The sequence below is a fragment of the Squalius cephalus genome (assembly GCF_949319135.1).
Source record: "Squalius cephalus genome assembly, chromosome: 19".
NCBI lineage: Eukaryota > Metazoa > Chordata > Actinopteri > Cypriniformes > Leuciscidae > Squalius > Squalius cephalus.
This window is the reverse complement of record NC_137140.1, coordinates 24,903,495-24,922,873: the sequence shown is the minus strand read 5'-3', so window position 1 is coordinate 24,922,873 and position 19,379 is coordinate 24,903,495. Positions and strand designations below refer to the sequence as shown.

The following is a 19,379-nucleotide window of genomic DNA, read 5'->3' as shown; positions in this document are numbered from 1 at the left end:
ATGCCATTGACAGGCTGCTGTGCTGAGCCAGTCGGTGTCAACATTGTTATAAGGGCTACATCTATACAGTGCGTAGTATTCCAACACTATAAAAATAGATAAACTGTACAAACGATTATTACAAATACATTCAAATGGCTATGTGCCATACTAAATCTGTTTAGGAGGCATAATTGTGTAAAAAGGATCATCTTTGACTAATTCTACTATATTAAACAGGTTAAGGTTATTTGTGTTTATCACGTTCACAAATCTAACTATGGATATTCAAGTGGGAATGCATCTACAATGCACCATAAGTGCAACATTAATGGTCTCAAACAAAATTCTGCAAAAACAGTGTAGCATTTTAAGGGTTCCAACAATGGAATATAAAATATGCTATCATGCTGTCCATAGGATGTCACTTAGCACCTAAGGTTTGCAAACCCATTCTGCACAGTGAACGACAATGTCTCAGTGCAGCTTTTGTGCATAACCATTCACTATGCATGACATACTAACGTAATAAATTAGACAAATCAGATGCTACTCAGAACACTCTGTGGTTGAGGTACCAGCCAGTGTTCCACCAACTGGAGCATTAATTCACTGGAGTAACAGTCCATTTTCATATGCTGTCAGCTTGACTTCCTTGAGCTGCAAACATTTAGAAAATTAATTTCCTTCATGCATTTCAAAACATACTAAAATGCGTTGCATTTTTCCACTCTTACCTCTTGAAGAACCTATACTGGATAGAGGGGTCCTGTTGTCTCTTCAATCGGCTCTGAATTGTGGACAGAAAAAGTTGGGTAAGTTCTGAGTCCTGCTCTGAAAGAGTGTTTTTGTTGTTAAAAAGAGGATATAATGTTAACATCTCACCACGTAAGGTCCTCCTTGACCTGCATTGATGTACTAGAACTCCTATGATCAAGGCTCCGAAAACAATTACGGCTGCCAGGACAGACAAACTGGTAATTGCTGCCACCCTCCAGGAATCTGAAGGCTCTGTGGGTGGGCCTTAAAAACACAGAACAATGTTACTGGAAGTCCTCCAGCTCTTCAGATCATACAGAAAGAATCTGGCCACTCCTTCTCTGTATGTTAGGCCTACTTACATATTCATTCTCATGAGTGTTCAAACTTATTCGTGATGGGAAGGATGGACCATTTTACTGATTTGGATCTTTGAGTCTTGTTCAGCAAAATTAATTCCTCTTTGTTCAAGTTATCTCGTTCATTTGAGTGGAGTTATTTTAAATAGCCAAATGGGGGAGATCAGACCATATTACTAACTTGAACAAGCTTACCAACTTTGAATCCCTTGAGCAGATTTTAATTAAAATGTTAGCCTATAGCCAAATTCCGTTTCATATGCAATCTTGATCATATTAGGAATTAGGGAAATCATAATGCAACCAAATATAAATTATGATAAATTATGAGTCGTTCGTTCATTTGCCTATCGCACGTGATATAACGCGATAAATATCGCTACTCTCAGAACCATTTTAAATTTGACAGGCTACATTATACTCACATGTGTCACATGATGGAGTTTTCGGGTACTGTTTGCATTCAGAACAAGGTACACACACTGCGCCATCTCTATTCCAGAATTCAGATTTCTGGCAGCGGGCTGAACCTGACAAAATTGAACAAAGAACCGCACACAAAAAGGTGTCAGGTAGCGGTATAGCACATTACAATGAAACGGTCAAAAACAACCTCTCGGCACAGGTTTCCTGATAACTTGAGGTGTGTTCGGGGTTTTGCACATGGTTAAAATATGATGTTTTACGACTGGAAAAGATCCAAGGGCTTTCTTCGCTCTGCCTCTTTTTCATATGAAATGAGATGGGAAATTCCGTTGAAGTGATGTGGTGGTGCACTCGCGGGGAAACGATATTACTCATGCTCTGTGTGCGTAAGCAAGTCTAAGCTGGCGGCCAGACTATGATGTGGCCCTGAGTGCATGCAAAGTGTCCCACTGTGAGAATTGAGGACATGGAAAAGTGACTTTAAGAGAATTAATGGGTCGGTGTGTCGTCAGTGAGAGTTGAAGTTTGTCTTGCGCACATGTTTGCAATCAGGGGAGGTACATAGGGGAAAATGCGGCAAGGCAGGTACCACAGAAAGCCTTTCACGAAAAACTCACAGCTGCGGTCTAGATGATAAACATCTGCAAGCTAATATCACCTGCTGCAGTAGCCTACTATGTGACGTGACTGAAGATTCTAATGAAGACCTTTCTTAGGGGACGTCTTGATGTCTAATCCTTGCGAAGTGATTACATGCCATCAAATGTAAATGATTGGCATTAGCAACCAAATTAAAATGAGTGAAACTGCACAGCCTACTGAATGTCACATCTTTTCTTGAGGCTTCGTGGGACATAACAGAACAACGTGCACTGCTGACATATAATCTGACATTGACTCAAGACTTTTAAGGATGCATGACTCATCAAGTGTTTCACTGCATGCATGTCATGCATTCAAGCACATACATTTGCATATAATAAAAAAAAAACTACAGGGAGGGTATAGTGAATTACACTTCAGTGAATTCTTATCTGATGGTTGAGGTTGAGAATGTGGGCTGCTCATATGAAGATAGACTTTGGAGATTTAGAGGCATTCTGAAATCATGGTCTTGCTATCTCAACTGCACACTTGAGAAATAGAATAATACGTTCAAAGCCTTGCATGTTTTAGCACAGCAAGCTTAATTATCAGTAAAAATAAACTTGCATTTCAGATCACAATGTCTTTAGCTCTTAGCCTTTGTAATCCAAGGACCCCCATTGTCAAAGTTAATATTTGAAGGCCCCCGGGCTAAGGTTCTTCCTCTTGTTCTTCTGCTGAAATGAGAGGTGCTTGTTTTTTCTCACTTCTTGAAGATGACATCTGTATATTAAGTATAGGCTATACTCACTGCTCCAGCCAATCCCATTTAAATAAAACATTCATTATTTGTGGAGATGAAATAGAAAACAAAACTGACAAATGTTTAAGTTTGTATAGCTGGTGGTGAGCTGAGCAATGTGTAAATTCCTGAATGTATTCATATAATTCATGTGTTATTTGTTAAATGAATAGTTATGCTGATATCTTGAGGGCACCTTAAAAGTTTACTGAGGCCCCCAATTGGGCCTCAGCCCCCCCTAGAGAACTACTACAGTAGTTCTGTGATGATCTAAGCATGTTTTGATGTGCATGATTAAATCCATAAGACTTTAAATATAATTTTCTCGTTATAATGTAACTGTGACATGACATGAAACAGTTTACTGACTGCATTCAATTACTGCTTAACTAAAGCCACTGAATATAACAAGGGCATATGGGCGCTTTCCAATGCATTGCCTAATACTTTCCCATAGCAGACAATGCACTTTTTTTTTCTTTCCTGCAAGTGTTTTTACAATTAAAACTGTTCCAGCAGTAACATACACATGCCAAAGTAACAAAGACACTACAAGCCTCATGTTCCTCATGGAAAGCTGAAGCCTCTTGTGTTGCACTGTTCTCAGCTGGGCACAATACAACCCATGGAGTGGGTGGGAGTGAAATAAGAGCATTGGAATGCGGAACCGGTGGGAACTGCAACTGGTAAAGGAAGCTATTACGAATGAGGCAGTTCATCGTCATTAACTCCACTGACTCCACGTCTTCCCATGTTCATAGCAAGAGGACAAATGAGACAAAAGTTCGGAACTTTCTTCGGCCACGGAAAATCCATAAGATACGTCTTACATCTGCTAGGCTAGCCTATATGTTACAACATGAAGATATTAAGCAAGTAAATGTGAATATTCTTACTTTTATCCGCGTTTATTCCATTAATAAGCGTGGCGACCAATAGAGTAATCCAATAGATGCAACGCAGCGCACCGGAATCCATTGATCTTTATTTATATTGAAATCAAAAAGATTTCTTCAAGAGATTAAAAGCCACAAACGGGTTTATAGCATAGCAAGAGCGCGCGTGTGAATGAACCACCCCAAACTTTCAGTCTTGTTTTAATAGCGCCCACACCCACGCGTTGGGTTCAACTCCTCTATGAGTCATTTCCTATGTACTGTACTGAGATTCGTGGCTGTGTCTCCAGAAGCCCGTGTGCTGCCTATGTAGACCGCGTTTAGGACATCCGTGTGAATTCAAATCAGGGCTGAGATCAACTTTTACTAAGAATTTATTAGAGAACAATTATTGAGAAAATATTTGATTTTGGTTTGTTGTTAACTCATAGCCTACTGTTTACAGAGCACGCGAAATATTCAGCTCGAGTTGCGACCTAGAGCCGGTTCCTGGCATTTTTGAGCATGGAAAGACACCAAGTCTGTTATTTTAGTGAATCAAAAGCAAACTGCTTGACCACCAGTCATACAGTGCATCAGATTCCCAAAACGAATGACGCCGAGTCTTTTCTAAATAAATCGGTTCTCTTTTAATCAAAATGCGCAGTTGTTACTGAATTAATCAGAATGAATAAAATGTTAACTTTAGCCGGATGCCATCGCATCGGATGTAATAAGAAACATTTTTTAAATTGGTTTAATGTAGCCTAACTGACAAACATTATTACAGTAACGTAATACAGTTCTCAAAACGTTAAGATCGTTCATGTAACGTTTTTCCCCCCTGAAACATTTTAGTTGGACGTTCTAACATTTTTAAATGTCACTTAATTGTTTCAGAATGTTCAGAGAACATTCAAAAGTAACATTCTCACAATGTTTGCAAAATGATTCAATTGAACGTTGGTTTAACCTTAGCACAACCAATATTTTATTTTATTTTATTATTATTATTTTTTTTTTAACTGGAAGATTTGAACGTTCAGAGAACATTAAGAAACGTTTTCATGACTTAAGATTCGCAAAACGTTCTTAAAACATGTTTTTTGTTTGCTGGGTAGTTGCTAGGTTTTGAAACACGGCCACTGAATCTCTGTATTCAGCACGACGATTATGAAACAGTCAATGATGGTAGAGACGCACAACAACACAGCATGTTCTCTGCGAAGTTTCATTTTTACTTTCAGAGGCAACATTTACGTGAAAGAGTACAACTCTCTATTACTAGGAAATATCCGCCATTATAATATTTGGTGATCTTACTGACGTAAATATTTGATGTCAGACCTACCAGGAAAAACTATTTCAAGGAATAAGATTTTAAACGAAGACAATATGTGAAAAATAAGTACTTTCTGTAAAAGCACAAACGAGAGACCCCAGTCTCCCCGTGCAAAAGTATGTTTGGGCAAAATGAGCACATTAAAGTCACCCCACCCAACTACGTAATTCACTGTCTCTGGTCCAAGGGAGCAAACAACAGTTCGGTGTTTGGCAGGCAGACTCACACAACGACAGACTGAGAGGAAAAGCAGCAAGACAGTTATTATTAATACGATCAGAACAGCAAGACCATGGGTGTGGGGAATAACATAAGGTCAATTGCGCAATATAATGGAAAATATTTACATACATATTCCGGGCAAGAATTTGCAGTAAGACAAAAAAAAAAAAAAAAAAAAAAAAACATACACAAAGGGTAGTTTTTTCTCTCTCCTGTGATCCTCTTCTGATGCCTAATCATATGCAACTATGCATATCTAAACCATCTGAAGTTACTAAATCAACATGCATTATGGAAATAGGATTGTATTGGCAGAAAGCATATGGACTGTAATATTTCAGGGTATGTCCATGGAAAGTCCCGTTTCATCTTTTTCACATCACTGTTAAAATGAAAACTCAGCTTTAACTACCCAATCAATCTTCATTGCAAAATCAAAACAAAAACTTAACAATAGCTTTAGGGAAAACAATGCTTAAACACATTGCGTAATGACTCTATAAGATGTGTATAGGTTGACATCAAAGCAAAGAGCTGAGTTCACAAATACTTGTATCCAGTTTTTATTTTTAAAGGAAATTGTGCAATAGTTATTGACATGTTGGTGATGTATTATCTGCTGAGTGTTTGGGTATTAATGGTACCTGTCTAAAGCTGAATCAGTTGAGACTGATTTTCTTTTGCGTGAATATTTCTTGGTCTCTCTGTTGTGTGTTTTTAAAGTCACTGCACCACAATCTTATGTTTCTAATTCTGCAGCTCTCCTCTGTCCACCCAGTACCCATCACATCTGTTCATTACTAACTTTAAGGGGTTCAATAACATTGAGTGTCACCATAGAAACTGACTGACTGACTGACTAACTACATTACTGGATAGAGTTACTGTATGACTCAAACGGATAAGGCCATAATTGTCAAAACAAAACAGCTTCTGTGAACTTTAAAAATCTGTCATATTCTGTGGGATTATGACGTTTATGATATTTAGAAATTTGAGCAGATACAGTCTTTTTTTTTTCATGAAGATTCAAAAATGCAAGTATAAAACAGAAAAAAGTAAGAGAAAAAAAAAAACCCTCAATGGATTCCTCTGCAATGAAGGAGCACTGCGTGTGTGCTATAGACCATGACTGCTTCACAACTGTTTCCATTCTGTCACTGTCTGTTTGGTCACTCGCACCACCTATCACAGATGGGCAAAAGTGGCCCTTTAGAGCATTTTAAAATACCACAGCATGGTAATCCTGTGCTTCAAGACCACTTTCATCCCTTCTTTTCTCATCTATTGTTTTCAGTCCATCAAGAAGTCCACTCTAAATTAGGTGATGTAGATGCGGTGGAAGTCATTTGCTCCGAATGCAGCATTGCATTTGGGGCACTTCCTCTGGCGAGTGTCATATCGAGTCTTCAAGCATTCATAGCAGAAGACGTGGAAACACTTGGTGAGGACAGTCTCCTTATCTCGTGTATTACAACAGGGACAACGCAATTTAGCCTGGAATGGAGACAACAGTCAGGTCAGGCACAAATAATACACTTATAAAGCTACTCTAACAGTCAAAATTTCAAATGTTTGAAAATGATTTCATAGACACAAATTCTCCATAAAACTAAAATTTTGTTTGAATTTTTTTATTTTAAAGTATGAGTTGGACTAAATAGTACAGGATGGGAACACATGGGAACTCCTTTAAAAAAAACACCATCCCAGTTGGATTCCTCAAGATGAAAGAATGGCTGAAAGAATGGCTACAGTGTGTAATCTACGCAACGCAGGCCTACTTTGAAGAAGCTAAAATTATATGATAGCTTTTTGGTAACAACAAATTTCTCATTCTTCCATTTCTATTTTCAGTATTTTGATGACTTCACTATTATTCTATAAAAAAACAACAATTTACAACATAGAATTAAAATATAAAAATATTATAGATTTTATAATGTATTTTATACATATGTATATTTTATATATACACACATATATATATTTAATCTTTTAATTTATCTATTTAAATTAATAAATATTATATACACTCCTGTTCAAAGTTTGGGATTGGTAAGATTTTTCTTTGTTTTGGAAAGTCTCATGCTCCCAAGGATGCATTTATTTGCTCAAAATAATAGTAAAAACAGTAATATTGTGAAATATCACAATTTTGAATAACTGTTTTCCATTTTAATTCATTAAAAAAAAAAGAAAAAAAAAAAGAAGTAATTTATTCCTGTGAATTTACACAAGCCATTACATAATTTTAGTGTCACATGATCCTTCAGAAATCATTCTAATATGCTGATTTGGCACTCAAGAAACATATCAATGTGGAAAACAGGGAACTAGCTGAGGGCACTAGTTTATGTTTGACTGGTTGTCTACATAAAAATAATCTTTGAAAAGCCAATCCTCACCTTATACTGATTAATTTCTTCTTGCAGAATCTCATCAGCATCCGTGTACACCTCAACTTTCTTCTGTTTCTCCAGCTTACGCCGCAGCCTGGACAAGTCCTCCTGAAAAACAACAACAAAAAAACAGCATAGTAGAAGAGTTCCACACACTGTTCCCACTCATTTGTATCCCAAACATATCTACAACACGTGCCCATGTACCTGTGCTCTCTTGAGGTTGGCACTCTCCCTTTCACGGGCAGTGCGGTTGTCTAGTACCGAGGCTTGGATTTCCCTCAACTTGGTCTGAGTGTGTTCCAGCTGCACTTTAAGGTCCTCGGCCAACTGGGCCGCCTCCACCGCCTGAGCCATTGTGCAGAAAAAGCAGCATTAAACACACATCTGGAAATACATGCTAATGGTTGGCTAAGCTGAGTCATGGTTGTCATGGACATCAGAACAGAGGTGGGCGTCTGTGATCTTTCCGGTTTTACCTTGCGCTTGTTGAGCTCCAGTGCTTGAGTGCGCAGCGCCAGCTCTTTCTCCAGAGTGGCCAGTGTGCTCTGCAGGACACCCTCCTTCTCTTCTAGTTTCTGGACTACCAGCAGCTGAGCGTCCACCTGGGAAGGGCAGTAAAAAGAGCAGATGATGCAACTAAATCATTATTGCAAAACCAGAAGTTATTAAACATATTACATGCAGGTTTACTCCCTCAAAAATGGAAAGGCCCATCAATTTTAGCTTTAATTCTAGCAGGGATGGGCCGTCTAGTTGACTATAAACCAACTAGTCAATTAGTTTATCTAGATTTTTGCTTTATTTTGTAGTTGCAGTACTTTGGTCTCCATTTTGAAAACTTTAAGGATATTTTTAAAGGACAGATGTGTGTATTTTTGAGTAAAGAGGAACTTTAAGCTAAAAAAAAATATTGCAAATTTAAAAAAAAGTTGAGACATCTGTTGTGCTCCCTACAGCTATTCAAAAGAACGGCAAAAATTGTTTTTGTAAATCATTAGACTGCTTCAGAGGCCTGTCCAAAAACAGTTAGCGTTCTAAGCTTTTGGACGCAGCCACAGTAGACTAGTTTTTCATAAAACCCACCAACTAGTAGATTATGAGAACATGTTTGTTTTTGTTCATCCGTAAATTCTTGACTGGAGACATGGTGATTGTATGAGGAAATGCTTTTTTTCCTTGCACACCTGAGTTTTGAAAGTGAGCACTTGGTCCGCCAGCTCCTCTTTTTCCTCCCGCAGAAGCTTGTAAATCTGGTTGGATTTGATTCTCTCACTCATCAGTTTAAAGTTGGCATCATCTTTCTCTCGGAGCTGCTGCATGAGCCTGCTGTTCTGCTCCTGCATGTCTTCAAACGCCTGACCCGTCACATCCATCTCGCTCAGCAGAGCCTCTTCCTCCTGAAAGGTCCACACGGGCACTGTCAGTGCACTGGCTTCAAAGCTACAGAGGTTGTTGAACTAGAACGATTCTAACACAATTGTTTACAATAACTAGGTTTACCAACTAGACACACCACCTGTTTAGTAGCAGCCAGTTTTTTCTGCAAGTGTTCGATGGTCTCCTCGGCCACACGGATCTTGCGGAGGGCATCTTCATCTGCCAGTTTCTTGCTTTCTTTCCTTTCCCTCTCCTCGAGTTCCCGCACTCGCTGCCTCAACTCTTCCACCTACCAGACAATGTTGATATTAGAATTAAGAGAAGGACCACCCCAAGTGAACTGCATGTTAATGGTTTTGCAATGGTTTTGTTCTTGGTTGGCTCACATACCTCTGCTTTGGACTTTTTTTCTGCGGCCATGAGTTGCACTTTGTCTCGCTGCTCCTTTGGGGCTGATTTGTACATGTCTAGCAGTAGTTTCATTTCCTTCTGAGACTCCTGAGCTTTTCTGTTGGTGTGACGCAAATTATATGGGGGTAAGGTGACAGATCTGAAGTTCATTAAATGCTATGTAATAGCATTTAAAAGATGATATTATAGTTGCCTAAAATAAAGCACATTAAAATACAACACAAAGGGAAATGCTTTTTGTCTTTATTTGAAATATTATGTTTTATTATTAATTAGTTATAAAAAAAGAACATGGCGTGTGTGTGTGTGTGACTTGCATTGATATTTTGTTATGTAATGCAATGAATTTTTAGGTAAGAGCAAATACTTCTTGGGGCCACTGTATATTAATTACGATTGTCCATATATATTCAGCATGATTGATAAAATAGCAGATAATATTAAATCAAGCAGTATTGAGAATCATAATTAAGGCTGAAAGATGTACTTGAGCTCTCCTCTCAGCATCTTCAGCGCATCTGAGTCCTTCCTTTTCAGCTCATCACTGCGCTGTCTCTCCCGTTCTCTTTCTCGCTCCCTCTCTCTCTCCGCCTCCCTCTCTCTCTCCCGCGCCCGTTGCCTTTCCAGCTCTCTCCTCCTCTCTTCCTCCTCCTCCTGGTCCTCATCTTCCTCTTTTTTTACCTCTAGTCCTCCATCACCCACGCTTTCTTCCAACATCAGTGCACCTGTATCTCCACTCTGGCACTTCAACTGAAAAACAACAGTTTTACAGAGAACAATATTTAGTGAAAATTCAATTACTTTGAGGAAAGTAACAGCTCACATATACAATAACATAAGTGAATGGTATATTAGGTAGTAAAAAAAATTTCTGGGGGGGGGGGGGGGGGGTGAACTTAAAGTGAATTACAAATGAAGAATGGTCATTTATTATACAAAAATATTCAATAATATATAAATATTAATATAATAATAATAATAATAATAAAAAATATATACACACACACACATTTGTTGGTTCTCTCTTTTTTTTACACATGTTAGTTTCTTTGTGATATCACAAATAAAACAATTGACTCCACAACTATGCAATATTCTTACAAAATCTTTATAAAAATTGTACTAATATATTTGAATAAAGGGCGAAGATGGGCTTTGATAAATATGGTAATTTGGGTAATTTTGTTGCAGGAGCTTACACAAAGCACAGGGAGGCTTTATTTGAAACAATGCACTAAATTTACAAAACGATAGCACAAATAAGTACAATCGAAACAAGAGGAAAAATTAAACACAGCTTAAAGTTTTTCAAGTGAGTCTGACGGTAATATTTGAGTAAGAAATACTACAGAAATTAAAGCAATAAAATGTATAAATAACACTGAAAAGTCTTCATTGTAAAAATAAACAGAGTAATGCTTACAATTTGTTACAAAAAAGTTGCAAAGAAAGAGTGACTTTCTCTTTGTCTATTGTTCTACTGTGTGTGTGTGTATATATATATAGAGAGAGAGAGAGAGAGAGAGAGAGAGATGGATAGATAGATAGAAAAAGAGAGAGAGATTTGTCTGTCTGTGTGTGTGATTTAGTGGTATAAAATAATATTTGTAATTGAATGTTTCCAACTCAAAATTCTGTGATCGTGGGAAAACTGTCAACGAAGACCAGCAAGAGAAATACCTTGTTTATTTCCATCTGTGTCTCACGTAGTTTCCTTTTATATCTCTGCACATCCCCTTTCAGCTGATGATTATGGTTCTGCAGACTGCTGATTAAGTGTCTCATTTCTCTGTTTATTGGGCCTGAAAGAAAAGAAAAGAAAAGAAAAAAAGACAGAGAGAGAGAGAGATGGTGATGCTGATAGTCATTCTAATAGAATTACAGACGTCTCAGTTCATGATGCTTAGATAAAAAGTGAACACCAGCCAAAACTGAACAATCAGAGAAGTGATGACAGGATACACCACCCCCACAGACTTCCTCGCTACAGTCATGGTTACTGTAAAGCAAACGGGCCTTGGGAAATTCACCACTAAGGAATCCCACCTCACCCGCAGGGCATGGCAACCGAAAAGAATAAAATCAAATTACTTGTATCAGTGACATTACCTGCTTGCTCATTGGCAGCAAGATTCTGTTCAAACTCTATCCGTAGCATTTCATACTCCTTGCGCACCTGGGCCAGCGTGTCCTCAAGCTGGATGACCTCAGTGCGTAACTTCTTCTGAAGAGACAACTCGTCACTCTACAAACAGAGAGAATGACATTCAAACGATCACAAAAAACATGCTCAGATATGACTACCAGCAATCATTTCTGTCCAATCATCCCTCTCACCTCCATGTGCTCTATCTGCCGCAGGTGAGCGTTTTTGGCTGTGAGCAGCAGAGCTCTGGCTTCATCCAGCTGAGTCTTCACACTCAGAGACTCATTGTACAGCAGAGAGAACTGTGATTGGAGGCACTTGTACTCTGGCGTCTCCTTCAACACTTCCTCTGGTATATTCCTCAGATCCATCTACAAAGGGATGTAGAGGTCAGTAAAAAATTACATCCTTTTTTTGTACTCTTATTGAACTTTCATTGAACTGTACCACCTTCAGTTTCTCGCTCTCCCGAACAGCTTCCTGTAATTCTTGCTGAAGTTTCTCAAGCTCTGCCATGCGGCTGTTGGCAAGTTCCTGGTTTTGCTCTAACTCGGCATTCAGAGATTCAAACTGATAGAAGAGAATTACTCGTTAGACAAACTGACGTACAAATCCCAGACTGCAATCAGGTCTACATCATTCTAATTAATAAAAATTCTCTCATGATATATTCACACAACTGTTTGTTATGGTTAACTAAAACTAACATAAATCCTTTTAGACAACTGAAAACAAATGAGAGAAAAAAAATATTAACCAAAATAAATGTATATATATATATATATATATATATATATATATATATATATAAAACACGAAAAATAGAAATGTTGCCTTGCCAACTTACTGAAATAAATAAGTACATTTTCTAAAACTGAAATAAAAATAAAAGTTAAATAGAAATAGAAAACAATAAAAATGACAATCACAAAGTTAATAAAACTTTAAAATAAGGAAAACTAAAAAAATACATAAAAAGATAAAAGCTAAAATTCAAAATGTATATACATTATATAATTGATTGAATAATAGCACTGTTACCTTCTGTATACTGAGTGTGATTTGACCACCTGGTAACCCACCAGAACTGCCAGTGGCATGATAACCAGAATTAAGCTAATTTGGGGGGAACAAAACACACATATTCAAGAAATTAACAAATAACATATAATTGTATTGCTAGTAATACTAAACTGTGTCTACAGTTAACGATGAAACAAGATTAGTATAATTTCCTGCAGTACAATTTCCTTACTCACAGGAAGTACTGCTAAAGGAGCAAACAGCACATAATACATTGATTATCGACAATTAATCGATCGTTGATTAATCGTTAACATCCCTAATTACTACAAAGGATCAAGAATGGCAAAGAAATACATTGCATGAAAACTGAAAATGTATGTTCTATTTCAAATTCAGGGAAGCTAAATAAAATAAATTGCTCAGCATTAAACAGGATGTAACAGTGATTTCTGAGATAAAGGGAAAGCTGACCTGCTCCAGAGCTTCTGCTAGGTGTTTATTCAGCTTCTGCTCTCTCTTACGGAGTTTTTCGATGTCCCACTGCAGGTCCTCCACAGCCGTTTCCATTTCAGACACTTTAGTCTCAGAACTCGTAACTTTGTCAACCAGTTCATTGTACTGTGGAAGCAAAGACTGGTCTTAAGAACAGTGCAAAGTGTGCAAAACACATATAATCACACTACTGTTCAAAAGTTTGGGGTTGGTAAGATTTGATTAATGTTTTTGAAAGAAGTCACTTATGTTCACTAAGGCTGCATTTATTTGAACAGTACAATAAGAACAATAATATTATTACTTTCATTTTCAGCAGACATTACTGTATTTTCAGCAACCATTCTTAGTATCAAATGATCTTTCAGAAATCATTCTACTATTCTGATTTGGTGCTCAAGAAACATTTCTTATTATTATCAATGTTGTATTGTGTAATTTTTTTGTGGAAACCCAATAAAATTTCTTTCATGATTCTTTGATGAATAGAAAGTTAAAAAAATTAGCATTTATTTAAAACTGTTTTATTGTAATAATATTATAAATGTAACGTTTCCTAGCTAAATAATAGTTTTTTTTAAAAATCTTACAAACCCCAAACCTTTCAATGGTAGTGTATAACTAAGTAAATATACTGTAAATAAAATTTGGTCAAACAAAACTAGGCTGTCAGATACCTCTAATGACATTTTGTGGTGTTTCCCTTGAAGGGAGGAAGCAAGGTCTTGCAGTCGAATATTTTCCTCTAGAAGTGTGCGGTTTGAGGCAATTATCTCTCGCTGACTGTCATCTTCACAAACTGATTAGAACGTAAAGTGCAAGAGCGACAGTTTAGTGTTTGTTCAAACAGTGATCAAACAAAAACTTTATTCTGGAATAAACATTTTGTGCTTTGAAAATCATAGCAAATGAACTCTTATTTTACCAGCTGACTCCACTCTAGTACACAGCTCGTCAATGCTGCTATGCAGGCGGTCAAAGATGCAGACCATGCAGGCCACAGCACCCTTGCTGAACTGCATCCTGTCCTGTAGCTGCAGTGTCAGCTCCTCCTCGCTGCTATTATCCAGAGTTGCCAGGAAAGCCTTTGCGCTCACGCTGAGAGGTGGTGGAGGTGGAGGGGCTACAAAACAGATCAAATACAATATGAATGTAAATGGTAAAAGCTGCTATAGGCAGGCTAATAGAAACTAGATGCATTATTGTTTTATGTTTCATTTATGGTCTGAGTATCTTGAGTATTTATTTTGATACATCAGGCTTTTATGGCTTATAAAGTATTATGTTATGAGAATATGGAGCTCACACTCAAAGAGAATCTAAATTTTACCCAGAGGCCGAAACTGAGCAAAAATATGCAATTTGGTGCATTAGCTGTTATTTATATGGCCAAAAAAAAATAAGATGAAATTCTGACCAATTGTAATGTAAATCAATAGCCGCATTTACATTTCATGGTTCAAGTGACCCAATTCCGCTTTTTTCCTCCCATACGGCACAGATCGGATATGACCCACAAACATGTAAAGGCCCGTGCATAACTATGAAGATAACAATAAAGATATAGTTCTAAAAATCGTTCTCAGTATCAAAGAATAGGAGAGTTCACACCACAGCTATAACAATAAAGGCACAGAGGACCTATATCGTTGGAATCACTTTCAGGACGATTTTAACCAGCTGATGAACGATAAAAACATTGACAGCCAATCAGAATCCATCCTGCTGTAACAAGCTCGAGCTTTTAAAGTGGCAGACAAGCAAGAGCTTAGAATAAACAGAACGACATTGTCTGCTGGTGTGGACGCTAATATAGTCATCGTTCTTGGTGTGAACGGGCCTTAAGCAGGAAAAAAGCACATGGATTCTGATATTCTCAGATTGGCTTTAGGCCTCATTCATAAGATGAATTGGATACGAGCATTTGCATCTGCCATATAAGCTGACAGATCAGATATTACCATCAATGCGAGTCGTACATCATTGAAAAAGCACCAGTGGCAAATGACATTAACTCAGGTGGACACCAACTGCAGCTACATGAATTTTTTTCAATGCCCAGGCTGCAACAGGGGCTCTTCTCTTTTTTTCTCCGCCATAAGAGACCAATGTTTTGCTGACTTTTAAAGATGGTGCAGAAAGCAAAAGCTTGTATTATCATTTCATCTACATCCATTGCAAATCGTGCCTTTTTACTTCCTTTCAGCCTAAGCTTTTCCTGGACATTAAGTTGTATAGGGTTAATAGGATAAATGTATAAACTAGTGTTGTAGTCAAGACCACATAAACCAAATCAAGACCAGCGTGTGTCGAGACCAAACCAAGATCAAGACAGGGTGAGACCAGACCAGCACGCCTAAATTTCATCTTAAAGGGCCACATTTACTGCTTGACAAATGTATTATAGTTATTCAATACATACAGTAAGAATAACCAGAAGTTTGCATCTGAATTGGTACAATTACAACTGCATAAATAATGCTGAGATGTTTTAAAAATATCATTTTAAATAAAGAAATATGATGGAAAAATAAAATGATACTTTTAAATATGAAACTAAAACCACCAGTAAGTGGCGGCAAATCACTTAATGAGTCACGGAATCATATATTCAAACGATTTGTTCGAAGCAGCTGATTCATTCAGTAAGGAAACACAGATGTGTGTTGAGATAAAATCAAGCCCTCTTAGTCCGAGACAAGACCAAGTACAAATGTGGTCAAGAACGAGACCTTCAAAAAAATAGCCTTGAGACCAAGACCAGACTCGAGTAAAACTAGTATAATATAAACTATGAAAAAACGCTTTATTTTAAATGTTGTGCGAATGGCATCGGAGTCTAACTCAGTATATTTACCGGGAATTCCATCCTTCACTGGTACATCAGTCAGCTTCTCCTCAGAGTCAGGCGGCTGCTGTTGCTTCTCTTGCTCCTGTGTCTGTTCCTTTTCTTGCACTGGTTGTTGTGGTGGTTCTTCCACCCCCTCAGGTGGCGGCCGGGGTAGGCCATCATCCCCTTCCATTGGGGTCGGCAAAGGAGCAGGAGGTTCAGGAGCAGGAGATGGAGCTACAGCAGGAACTGGGACGTCTGCGGGAACAGGAGGGGTGGCAGGGGTCTGGACAGAAGCTGGGGCATCCTTGGGCTCTACATGCTGCAGCAATTCATGGATATTTTCCTCAAGCTGTGAAAACAGAGTTCAAATAAGTCCTTACAATATAACTCTTATCTATTATTATAATAGATGTCATATATGGAATGTATATTTCGATTCTTTCATGTTTTGTATTGTTATTATTGTCATTGTATAGCATTGGAAGAAAAGAAGAGTGGTGAACCTGAGTCCAACAGCGGTTGACGATAAGCAGGGTGGTGTCATCAGTGGCCTGCCTCTTCTCCAGTTTCTCAATCTTCTCCCTCAACTCATCCTCCAAAGCCTGCCTCTGTTCAAGGCGTTCGCAGAGCTTCTTGTTCTTGAACTGAATGACCTTCATGTCCATTTCCTCCTGCACAAATATATTTGGGGCAAAATTACACAAGTCAATCTTATCTACAAAGATTTTGAAGGTTATGACAGAATGTTTAAAAAACACTACCAATCAAAAGTATTGGGTCAGACCTTTATTCAGTAAGGATGCATTGATCAAAAGTGCCAGTAAAGACATTTACAATTTGACAAAAGATTCAAATATTTCTATTTCAAATAAATGCTGTTCTTTCTATTCATCAAAGAACCCTGAAAAAAAATGTATCACGGTTCAACACTGATAATAAAACTGATCAACACACATGCTGTAGTAAAGTAAGTACTCGCATACTTGTGCATGACGTGAGAGAATGACATGAGGGTGAATAAATTAAGAAACAATTTAAAGTTGGGGAATAGTCATTTGACATGCTTTGCGATTAGAACTGTGATTGATAGCATTGATCATCTGAGGTGTTTATGTGCTGGAGCGGCACTCCTCAAAGTGAAAGCACAAACATCATTTAAATCACATTTTTAGTTTTTGTAGTATGATGACTTTTAGATAGTTTATTCTTATAATTTAAGTGGGATTGAGAGACAGGACATAGTGAAACTATCAGGAGTATCTATGCGTGCGCTGCTTTATTAGAGATCAAATGAAGGCCTGCACTGAAAGTGTACTACTGCATGAGAAAAAATGAGTTTCAGTGACTGAACTACATTAAACTACTATATATATAATGTTGAATATAATGTATAATAATGCAATGGTGGAATATTTGCGGGTGCTGAAAATGCCAAATGTCTGATTTTAAAAAGGGGCCAATATTATTTTTATTATTATTCTGTGAACGAGTGCAAGCGTATGTGTCTAACATAATTCTGTATTTTTAGCTTCATAATCATGAATATTTTTATTCTGGTGTCACCATTGCCCTGTGCATTGGGGACCAAGACTAATCCTAGTCAATTTCACCTCTGATTAAATACCAACTTTTTACCATATGTCTTAGAAGTAATAAATAATAATAATAAAAACTCTTTATTTTGGCTTAAAGTATCACAATAGTATCATGTCATGAGTTCAGTATCGTGAATTGCATCAAATTGTGACATGAGTGTATCGTTACACCCCTAATTGAGGGTGATTGTTTTTAATGATGTCTATGTTAAAAACACACAAAATATTGCAAGACTGCACCCAACAGCTACAACGCATTTTGTTTTGGTACATGAAACATACCGTAGAAGAAACTCCTCCAATGCGGATGGGCTCAATGAGAGTGGTGGTAGTCTTCTCCTCTTTCTTCATCTTTTTTTCCGGTGCGCCAGGAGGACTATCCCCTCCTGAGGGGCGCTTCCCACCCCCTGTGCCAGACATGCTTCCCTACAAAATTCACAGTGTTAGATAGACTATTATCATATTATTCAGAACTACAACAGACGCAAATTTAAGGGTAAGCATCAATTTCTTAAAAAGCACAGGCAGTATTGTTAAATTAAAGGTTCAACCAAACTGGCATCATTTACTCCTCATGTTGTTCCAAAGCTGTATGACTTTTTTTCATTTGTGGGATAAAAAAAATGGTGTTAGGCAGAATGACAGCCTCAGTTATCATTCACTTTCATTGTATGGGGAAAAACAAAGATGCCTGCACAACATCTCCTTTTATGTTCTAAAGAAAACCAGAAAGTCATACATATTTGAACATAATGGTGAGGAAGAAGGAAGTGATTGATATTTTTTAGTTTTGGGTGAACTATCACTTTAACTAAATCATTTTACATTGTATAGTTCCAAGACAGCTATTAGTACTGACGATGTCAAACAAAGACCACAGTTAAAGAGATTTTGCGCAGGTAATTTCTATCTGGCCTAAAATTGAAAATATTGTTTAACGATAACAATAAGAAGATTTAAGCTGAAACACTTAGGATGTAACGTAATTCAGTTTTGAAATGTTCTGTCGCTGGTTAACACGGCGGACGTCTTCGATCTAATTCATATTTAATGGATTATTACATAATGAAATGATCTATAAAGAAGATATTATAGTCATGATACGCAGGGCACATGTTCATGCAGTAATACGTTTTTTTCCAATTAATTTAAGGCAACAGTGGCCCTTTGAGTGAGTTTAGCTTCGATGCTAGCTAAAGCCTAGCAAGCGAGATACAACGGTCAAAAGCATGGGTATTTTTTACATTATAAATTGCATTATGTTAGAACTATATGTCGCACATGATACTACAACGTTTTAGGTACTCCGCAGTTAAAAACGTGTATTAAAATAGATTTGTGTTAGTGACTTTTTCGCAACCAGAAACAAACCTCCGCTCCGACCGGAAACCAGGAAGAACAGTAGATATGTGAACACTGACACTACAGGACACATTTTTGTCTATCAAAATAAAAGTGAGCGGGTATAGACAGGCCCTAACATATGTGTACACACTTTGTTTGTAGCACTCATACCTTTTTAGACATTTGTTGTGATCACAGACGTATTTGCTCGAAGTGAGCTATTTGAACAACGTTTGGTTGCGGACTCTTTCGTGCTAGCAGAGAATCTGGTGCTAGTCTGATACTTTACGTCACTTCCTCTACATCCCAGGGTGAAAATAAAAGTTCTTAAATGTTGTTCTTAATATTAGTTTATTCATTGATTTGTTTAAGACACGTGCAATTAAAACAATATTTACATT

At 37.5% G+C, this 19,379-nt stretch overlaps 1 protein-coding gene and 1 long non-coding RNA gene across 5 annotated transcripts; both read right to left on the bottom strand.

Annotated features, from left to right (window-relative positions):
- Positions 1-89: 89 nt before the first annotated feature.
- On the bottom strand, positions 90-1,636 carry LOC307146817. The gene is made up of 4 exons (XR_013819162.1): positions 1,523-1,636; positions 865-1,002; positions 717-769; positions 90-639 (listed from the first exon to the last, which is right to left on the bottom strand). It is a non-coding gene; the product is annotated as an uncharacterized lncRNA (long non-coding RNA).
- A 4,531-nt stretch (positions 1,637-6,167) lies between these two features.
- rnf40 (ring finger protein 40) lies at positions 6,168-19,230 on the bottom strand. 4 transcript variants are annotated; one of them, XM_079851005.1, is made up of 20 exons: positions 19,150-19,230; positions 17,917-18,060; positions 16,543-16,710; positions 16,064-16,388; positions 14,132-14,329; positions 13,884-14,005; positions 13,186-13,332; positions 12,730-12,804; positions 12,139-12,258; positions 11,880-12,059; positions 11,652-11,787; positions 11,223-11,344; positions 10,030-10,292; positions 9,522-9,639; positions 9,268-9,420; positions 8,939-9,151; positions 8,231-8,356; positions 7,959-8,099; positions 7,758-7,859; positions 6,168-6,846 (listed from the first exon to the last, which is right to left on the bottom strand). In XM_079851005.1, the coding sequence occupies exons 1-20, from the start codon at positions 19,159-19,161 to the stop codon at positions 6,670-6,672; spliced, it is 3,042 nt and encodes a 1,013-aa protein (XP_079707131.1). In that variant the 5' UTR covers positions 19,162-19,230; the 3' UTR covers positions 6,168-6,669. The 4 variants fall into 4 exon arrangements, with proteins under 4 accessions (XP_079707131.1, XP_079707132.1, XP_079707133.1 ...); XM_079851006.1 differs by having other exon boundaries at positions 9,271-9,420; XM_079851007.1 differs by lacking the exon at positions 19,150-19,230 and adding an exon at positions 19,006-19,035.
- Positions 19,231-19,379: the final 149 nt, after the last annotated feature.